The 8716-nt window shown below is 45.8% G+C and overlaps 2 protein-coding genes across 3 annotated transcripts; both read right to left on the bottom strand.

The window, feature by feature from the left end:
- Positions 1-743: 743 nt before the first annotated feature.
- On the bottom strand, positions 744-4852 carry LOC136531013 (protein DJ-1 homolog A-like). 2 transcript variants are annotated; one of them, XM_066523716.1, is made up of 7 exons: positions 3938-4840; positions 3630-3779; positions 3359-3541; positions 2993-3073; positions 1982-2185; positions 1766-1906; positions 744-1577 (listed from the first exon to the last, which is right to left on the bottom strand). In XM_066523716.1, exons 1-7 carry the CDS (start codon positions 4283-4285, stop codon positions 1377-1379), a joined length of 1308 nt encoding a protein of 435 aa, XP_066379813.1. In that variant the 5' UTR covers positions 4286-4840; the 3' UTR covers positions 744-1376. The 2 variants fall into 2 exon arrangements, with proteins under 2 accessions (XP_066379813.1, XP_066379814.1); XM_066523717.1 differs by lacking the exon at positions 2993-3073 and having other exon boundaries at positions 3938-4852.
- An 877-nt stretch (positions 4853-5729) lies between these two features.
- Positions 5730-6721, bottom strand: LOC136531014 (protein DJ-1 homolog B-like). The gene is made up of 3 exons (XM_066523718.1): positions 6647-6721; positions 6338-6547; positions 5730-6219 (listed from the first exon to the last, which is right to left on the bottom strand). Exons 1-3 carry the CDS (start codon positions 6719-6721, stop codon positions 5899-5901), a joined length of 606 nt encoding a protein of 201 aa, XP_066379815.1. The 3' UTR covers positions 5730-5898.
- Positions 6722-8716: the final 1995 nt, after the last annotated feature.

Genomic DNA, 8716 nt, shown 5'->3' with positions numbered 1-8716 from the left:
AGAGAAACCCGTCTAACAATGGGAATTTTGAGAAATAAAATAAATATATGATGTAGTCGCCGCAAAAAAAAAAAAAAAAAAAAAAAAAAAAAAAAATCAAGCATGAGTCACCAGAATTTTTGTTGTCAATTTCGTCACTATGACAAGTGCTGAGTAAACATATCGATAACGAAGTTTCTATGAAGTTTCCAATAGTTACTTAACTATTACAGCCTTTTTCACAACCTACTCTCTCCACAGACTCAGTGCTAAAATGACCTTGAAACTAGGCCGTTTCATGAAAGGTAGAAGGGACAAATCTTTACTAGCCAAAGTTATGCTGATCTGAACTCAGAGGGATGCTAAACAACATATAAAGTGCAAGTGATATGCAGTTGCAACCAACTGGAGGGTTATCATATAGTGCGACAGAGAGCCTTCATCCACTTCCAGGTATATGAATGGGACAGGCATCTATTGCAGGGATCTAATCATAGATTGGTTAGAACACCGCATTTTCTTCTACTCGCCAAAGCAAAAGTGATCCGCAGACTGCAGCCACTTATCGCTCTCACTCAGAACAAAAGGGAAAGATGCTACTTTCCTATAGCTTTATGATTATGTTATTTCCATCCACAAACTAGTATTCCTGATGCGAAAGTGACAATAATGATCATAACCCACCTAAGCTTTTCTAAAGAATTCTGGAGGATGCAATGGATTCCAAGTCAAGAAATGACATTTCAGGGACAAGCTGAACAGAATGCTCTCAAGAGTATACTTTGACTTCTTGTACATATTCGTTGTTGTTTTCCCTATCTGAATCCTACATCTAAAAACTGCACATAACAGCAACAAAAAAGAAGAGCAGTACTAACGAGGATAAAAGAGTTCGTACATTGGAAAGAGTACAATGCTTATCAAATCAATAGCTTACAGTACAGTTTACCATGACACGAAGACCAGATTGCTGCCAGTGTCCTGTGCTCTCTTGATTGACCAAACATCTTCTTAACTTCGTGTAAATCCATGATCAGTGGCGGAGCAGGTGGGTGGTGGGAAGGCAGCACCTCCACTTTGTGTTTTTTTGAACGGACAGGACAAGTATTTACAAGTTTTTTTTTTTCTCTTGAACATGTAGGAGAGCTGCATATCTTTGTATTATAGGGAAAAGAAATGGTCCATACAAGCACTGCTCTTACTAGGACTTCTCGCCTATGGTATGCAAGATGTACATTCTTGGCTCACAGTTTACAGTGTGATGTAATAGTACCATTCAACTGAAATCCTCAGGTGGCTATTAATAGTTCAGGCATAGAGACAGAAGCATCACTAACAGGTTTCTGGTATGTTTATCCACATTATTATACTTCTCACACCACCAGATCAGTGCAATATCACATAAAGATCAACTCCTTTGCTATACTGACAGCTTTATCTCGACCAAACAGTTTTTCAACAATGGCTAGGGTGAACTCTGTCGCAGTGCCTGGGGCTCTACTGGTGATAAGGTTACCATCTACAACAACCCTATGCTCACATGCACTCTGATCTGTGAGCAGGTGTGACATAGGTGGAAATGCTGTCGCCTTCTTGCCCTACAATGACACATGTTGTTCAAAGTTAATACACCTCGCAGCTTTTTGTTCATACACTAATACCGTTTCAATGAAACTATAAGTTTTGTTCCTGGTTTTCTGCATTAATGTCGATGGTATTGAACTGAGGATGGATTGTTGGACGAACGCTAACAAGCGCATATGTTCATTGGGGCAGAGGAAAGTACCTTCAGTAGACCGTGCGGCTGAAGCACATGAGCTGGAGAGGCACATATTGCACCATATGGTTTATTTGATTCTGCCTGTTTCTTGAGTAAGTCAACAAGTTTCTTTGTACTAGCAAACTTCTGAGCACCTTGCAAACCTCCCTGTTTACAGATAAAATGCTTTAGTCAGTGAGAGACCCTAAATGCACCTTGAAAAATAACTCAGCAGCCACATACCGGCATGACAATCAAATCAAATTGCATTTCAGTGGCTTCATCCAACATCATATCAGCAATTAGATTAAACTTATGGCGACGGGTCACAATTTGTAACTTCTCCTCCACTGATGCAACAATAACATTTGCTCCTGCTCTACGCAACACATCTATCAAATTGAAGGCTTCAATTTCCTCTGATCCATTAGCAACTGGAACAAGAACCTAGAGACACATAAAAGGAAAAAGCATCAGCAAATATTAAAAAGTTCAGGTTAAGACACCATAATTGGAAAACATTAGGATCATACAAAAAAAAGTTAGCATTGCCAGCAGCCTTCTTTTTGCTCGAACTATGCATCGTGTGACATTTCATTGAGAGAGAAAAGAGGTATACAAACAAAGGTGAGGCTGAAACAGCACCACCCAAACACAATCAGCCAGCTGGTTTCAGTATCACAGGGGCACCACAGGAAGAAACTAGAAATACGACTATACTGGTTCCTGCTGAAAACTCTCTTCTCTGTTAATGAAGGGAATGAAGGGCAGAGCTCCTGAGTGCGTATCCAGAATATAAATAGCATCATGTAAAATATATACGCCATACGATCATCTTCTTTATGACTTTATACCAAAAAGAAAAAGTGGTTCATGAAGGTCGTTGTTCTTAGTCACTATCCTACTATGTACACAAGTTTGTGCACCTCCATCTCGAAATGTAGGAAGAAAGAAAAAGTGCCCCTCCCATATTACTGCAAAAGTTTTTCCACATTCCTATGACTCAGTAATCACCGATAACTGATTACTAGTAACAGTTTTAAGGCAGATTGCTATATTGTTAAAGTGAGCCAAAACAAGATTGTTGGAGGACATGGGGAGCATAGTTCAAAGCAGGCTGAAATAAGTTACTCTTATCAGAAGCAATGATATAAATCACATGAGTTCCATGAGGAAGAAAATGAGAAAGTAGCCTAAATGAATGGGTACGATCTTTTTCTTTGTTTCCAGATGAAGTTCAGTTCCATCTCATACCTGAGGTGTGCTACCACATTTCCATTCAACTGAATTAAGCTCTTCTATGGTATATTCAGCTCCATGTTGAGGGCGCAAGTACTGAAGGATAACAATTGCGCAATCATCAGGTAACGAAAGTACTTGTGTAGTAGATCATGTCAGATTTAAACAAAATTCTAATGTGGCCAACACTGTAACTTGTTGGATGAAACCACAGATCAGTAACACAATTGCTTGATAAAAAATAACTATAGATGTAATTTAGCAAATTTGAGCTTCCTTGTGAACAATAACCACTAAGGCATACAATCAGCTATTTGGAATCCACATGTTCTTAACATAGCAAAGAGATAGATGAGTGTCATGGCTTGTAATGTAGCTTACCAAAGGCCCAGCAACCTCCTCCATCTTCTCTTTGCCATACAGCTTCTCCACCAAGGCAAGAGCAAACTCGATCGCTGTTCCTGGACCCTGGCTGGTGACGGCATTTCTGTCGACCACAACCCTCGAGTCCACAGGGATCACCTCTGCAGTGAACTTCTCCATGAACAACGGATAACAGGTCGCCTGCAATAACAAAACAAGCCGCCAGTTTCTCAGCACGGTACATAATTCCAAGCAGAACCACCGCACAGAATGCCGGTCAATGGCGCACCTTTAGGCCTTTGAGCATGCCCCAATAAGCCAGCGTCACCGCTGGCGCAGCGCAGATGGCGCCGTAGAGGCCCCCATTCTCGGCGTGGGTCTTGACCATCTTCTCGAGCGCTTTGCAATCTCTGAGACCAACTGACCCAGGCATTCCTCCCTACAGCACACAAATTTATCGACTGACCATCAGCGCGAAACGGCGAGGTAGCAAATGCAAGAGAGGAGGGCGAAGCAATCTGAGAGCGTGCGTAACAGGGCCGAGACTGACGGACGGCACGGTGACAGTGGCCAGGGAGGAGGGGAACGCGTACGCACCGGCAGGGCGATGAGGTCGAAGGACTCCCCCTGCAGGTCGGCGACGCAGCCGTCGGCGACGAGCTTGACCCCGTAGGCGGCCTGGACGACGAGGCCGTCGTCCCCGGACGGGTGGGCGGTGGCGACGGTGACCCGCGCGCCGGCGCGATTGAGGACGTCGGCGGTGGTGGCCGCCTCGACCGGCTCCGTGCCGGCGGCCACCGGCACCAGCACCCGCTTGGCCTTCTCACCCCCGCCGCCGGCGCCTACTCCCGAGGCGAAGGCGCGGGCGAGGAGCAGGCCGCGCGAGGCTGCGCCGGCGGCTGCGGCACGCCTCACCAGCGAAGACGCTGCGGCCGCGGCGGCCATCCGGAATCGCCGACCCTCGCCGCGGGATTCTTGCCTTGTTACTCGGCGGAAAGGCGGTGCGGGAGCGGGACGGACTCTGGTCTCCGGGAGAGGTGGGTCTCTATCCGTCTTGTCTGGCGCGTTCCGCCGCTTTGGCTTTCCTTCCGGGTGTCCGGAGATCAGGCTACTGCCTTCTAGCTCTACTCCAGTAGTTTTTGGTAGTTGCCGTCGTGGGAGTGGGACCACATGGCTGCGGATTCGGTTCGTCGCGAGCTGAGTCACCAGTCATGGCGCGGGCGGCGGGCGGGGGTGGCCGCCAGGTGTCAACGAGTCGTCCGTCACCGTCGTTTTCCTGCGTAAAACTCGTGTGCCGTGTCCTCGTGGGTCTTGCGCTGTGCATCACTTCGACGCCGCTTCGCTTTCAGCAGCCAGCCGGCGGTGCCCCTGCCTCCTCTCCTCTCCTCTCCTCTCCTGTGTGGTGCGGACACTGGACAGTGACGAGGGCTTGCACTGTAGGTACGCGACGTGCATGTTATTTCTTCTAGTTTTTTTTTCTCAATTACGATTTACGTATCTTTGTATTAAGACATGAGAAAAAGTTTTCGAACGCCCTAGTTTTAGTTTTGTTGGAGAATGATTTGGAAACCCTTTCTCTGATGCACGTTGTCCGCAAGCTATGACAGTCTGACATGTCAAAAAATGGCCCTAATTCACGCGAAGGGATCAGTCGTGCCATTGTTCGAGGAGGATGTACGCAAAGCTAGGATTTTTATCCCTCTAATTAATCAAAAAAGTTTTTTTTATGCCATATGATATAATCGTTTCCACGTTTCCGGCGAACACGATTCGGTGACACGATGGCACGGATCAGGTCGTGACATTGTAGGAGGATGTACGTAAAGCTGGGAATTTTATTACTCCATCTATTAAAAAAAATATCATCTATATCTATACCTAATAATAAAAAAATAAATTTTCTGCCATATTTTTTTCTACCTCTTTTTCCACGCTGGTATTATTTTTTTTCCGTCCTCCAGTCTGCCCTTCTCAAGTCTGTATCAAATTAGGATGGTGACCAATGAGCAAATTTTCTCATATAGCTACTAGAGGGTCAAGCTATTTGCTCATATATACAATTTAGCTCCTATAGTCTAATTTAGCCTGCTATTAGTTGTTTGAAGAGGGACTATCGCTTAATGCCTTAGCTAGAACACTATTTTTTTATATATCACGAGTGGATAAAGAAAACCAATAAACATATTATAAGGATCAGCACGATATATGAAGGCATGTCGGTGCCACAGATCATGCTTTGGTTCAAGCAAAGACTACGGCACGCACTAGTGCTCGACATGCCTTGCACTTGCACGTTTAGAAGTCACCATCCGAAGTGACACAAAGCACAAAAGAACTAAACCGAGCCAGCATGGCCCAGTCCAAGTACCACCTCTATAAGTAACGATACTTTTTGAGATTTTACTATACGAGATCGATGTTTTCGGATCGATGCTACCAAGCGTGGAAGGTGGCCACGTTCCATGATCTTGATTGCAAAGGATCAAACACGATTCGGTGACACGACGGCAAGTGCGACCGGGCCCTGCACTGCACAGCTCCTCTCCGTCCGTGGTCCGTCAGACGAAGAGCAGGGCTTCCGCCACCTCCCGCGCCGCCTCGGGGCCGAGCAGCTTCTCCGCGACGGCCAGCGCGAACTCCATAGCCGTCCCGGGGCTGCCGCTCGTGGCCAGGTTCCCGTCCACTACCACCCTGCTCCCGCACTCGCTGGGGTCCGCCGTGGACGCGCACGTCGTCGCCTTCTTGCCCCCGAGGAGGCCGTGCGGCTCCAGCACCTGCGCCGTGGCGCCGCCGATGGCGCCGTACGCCCTGCCCGCCGCCGCATGCGCCTTCAGCAGCGCCTCCGTGCCGGCCAGCGTCTTCGCGCCGGGCATGCCACCCTGGTCCACGTGAGCAAGATAGTCAGGGATGCAATGCAGTTGCACATTTCCATCAGGGTCATGTCAGCGACGACCGTATCGAGCAGGGTAGTAGCAATGCAGAGAGCGCGCGACTTGCCGGCACGATGACGAGGTCGAACTGCTGGCCGGCGGCGACGGCGTCGTGGAGCAGCGCGTCGGCGACGATCCTCGTGCCGTGGCGCGCGACGACGACCTCGGCGCCGCCCTCGGTCGACGCCACCACGGCGTCCGCATTGGCCCGGCGCAGCACGTCGACGGTCACGAGCACCTCCATCTTCTCGCTCCCGTTAGCCACTGGGATCAGGACCTGAGAATGTGCAGTGCGTGGTAGAGGAGTCACCATGTTTGACATGAGGACGGATAGGAACTTTGGTTCATCTTTGCGATGCAGGCACGCAGCGATTACCTTGGGTGTGCCGCTGCACTGCCACTGGACCGGGTTCAGTTCCTTGAAGGCGTACCCGGGTTCATACCTGACCATCTAAACAGGAACAGACACACACATGACGGTTGGTTCAGTTCATGCACTGAAATCTCAGGGTATTTAAATTTGGGGCTCTTGTGTTCTTGTCCCTACTTTGACGTGAAATTATGATTTTGCCCTCGTTTTTCTAACTTTGTAATTTTGCTCTTAACTGTAGCAAAGTCAACGCGATTTTGCCCCTGGTCAACGGTAAAAACAAGGGCAAATTCGCGTTGACCAGGGGCAAAAACGCGTTGACTTTGCTACAGTTAAGGGCAAAATCACAAAGTTAGAAAAGCGAGGGCAAAATCACAATTACACATGTGTGTAGGGGGCAAGAACACCATTTTCCCTTTAAATTTTGGTTTCTAAATTTTGGAGCTTCTTAGCACTTTGGAATGATCAGGAATCAATTCGTTTTTACAGGGAAAAAATAGAAAATTGAAAAAGAAAAATTCCGCTTTTCAAACAGAGCAAGCACTAGCAATTAACATTACTGTAGGTTTGGGTTTGCAGAGAAGCGTCCTTTTCAGGAACATGATTTTGTGGATAAACATCGTAGAGGACTATGATGAAAGCTGGACACTCATTCGGCTTGGTCGCTGGTTAGTTTTTGGACTGATAAATTTGGTTAGTGCTGGTTTGTTGTGAAAAAAAAACACTGTTGACTGATTAATAAGCCTTGACTGAAACCAACACACGAACGAGCTATTCATAGCAACACTCAAATAGCTGCGAGGGACTCATTCCCACCGATCATCGTGTCTTCCCTATCCTCCTTTTGTTGTTGTTTTTTTATTATTTTTGAAGAACCGCACAGATTGTACCTATCCTCTTCCATCTTACTATCCTTTTTGTCTGAACGAATCATTTCTATACTCCGCACCATTTTCGTGTCCACAATTGGAACATAGTGCCACTCAGTCCTTTTTTTTCTTCATTTTTCTGGTAAAAAAAATCAAACAATCCCGTATGAAAGAGCCCCCTTGACGGAACCTATTCGGGGGTGGTAGCATCTCTAAGAGTACATGTTTTCCTTCCCAATTCTTGTTTTTTGACAAGATATGAAAAAATCTCTATCCAACAACTTATAATTCTTCCTCCTAAAATTTACGCACTTGAAAAATCCTTCCCTATCGCGCGTAACTTTGCGTAAAGTCACGGTCGCGCGGTGACACGTATTCTTCGGCCAATTAAAGGTGGAAGAGCGAAAAAAGAATAAAGAATACGAAAGGGTTAAAATATTTAGAAGTAGTATATGATTCATGATGTAAAATTATCTTCTATATTTTAGGAGTGAATTATTGGAGATGACCTTCTTTTTTTCTCCCAATACATTTTTAGGAGTTGGAAAACATGGACTTTTTGAGAGGAAAAATTAGGATACTCTTGAAGATGCTCTTAGCCCCCTTGCTCGGCGTTGTCAACCATTGAAGTATAAACAATACTTCCCCCATCTACAAAAGCATACGATTTTCCCCTTTTAGTGAATCAAAGGGTTTGAACTTTGATTGATATTATATAAAAATATATATATAAATATTTTCATACAAAATAAGTACCATTAAAATAGTTATATAAAATATTTTGGTAATAAATTTATGTGGAGACATAAATACCGATATTTACTACAAACTTAGTTAAAATTGAGCTATTTGACCGGCATGGATCTTATAATTATATTCTTTTAAGGATGGAGGGAGTATGTCACGTGTCAAAGCTACCTTGTTCATGCGTCAGATGGCGTGTTCGTTGGTTGGTTTCTGGTCTGGTTTGGGTTGACTGGTGCTGATTTGTTGTTAGAGAAAAATACTATTGGCTGGTTAAATAAGTCTGGCTAAAACCAACCAGCGAACATGGTGAGAGTAAAGAAACCAGGAGCGGATTCATACGGGGGCTAAAACCAACTAACATTGCAGTTCTCCAACTCTCTCGGTACCTCGATATCATGACAACACTGTGTAGTAGGAGTACTAGGTATGGCCGAACAGCGGGCCTAGCCCAACTCGATTC

Source organism: Miscanthus floridulus, unplaced genomic scaffold (assembly GCF_019320115.1).
Source record: "Miscanthus floridulus cultivar M001 unplaced genomic scaffold, ASM1932011v1 fs_261_1_2, whole genome shotgun sequence".
NCBI classification, from domain to species: Eukaryota; Viridiplantae; Streptophyta; class Magnoliopsida; order Poales; family Poaceae; genus Miscanthus; species Miscanthus floridulus.
Note: the sequence above shows the minus strand (reverse complement) of the source record. Positions and strands in the feature narration are given on the sequence as shown.

Coding starts and splice junctions, on each gene's coding strand:
- LOC136531014 (XM_066523718.1), bottom strand. CDS start 6,721: ATGGTCAGGTATGAACCCGGGTACGCCTTCAAGGAACTGAACCCGGTC. Junction 6,548..6,646: donor AGTGCAGCGGCACACCCAAG/GTAATCGCTGCG, acceptor GCACATTCTCAG/GTCCTGATCCCAGTGGCTAA. Junction 6,220..6,337: donor TCGACCTCGTCATCGTGCCG/GCAAGTCGCGCG, acceptor CACGTGGACCAG/GGTGGCATGCCCGGCGCGAA.
- LOC136531013 (XM_066523716.1), bottom strand. CDS start 4,285: ATGGCCGCCGCGGCCGCAGCGTCTTCGCTGGTGAGGCGTGCCGCAGCC. Junction 3,074..3,358: donor AGGAGGTTGCTGGGCCTTTG/GTAAGCTACATT, acceptor GTTATCCTTCAG/TACTTGCGCCCTCAACATGG. Junction 2,186..2,992: donor AATGTGGTAGCACACCTCAG/GTATGAGATGGA, acceptor ATGTGTCTCTAG/GTTCTTGTTCCAGTTGCTAA.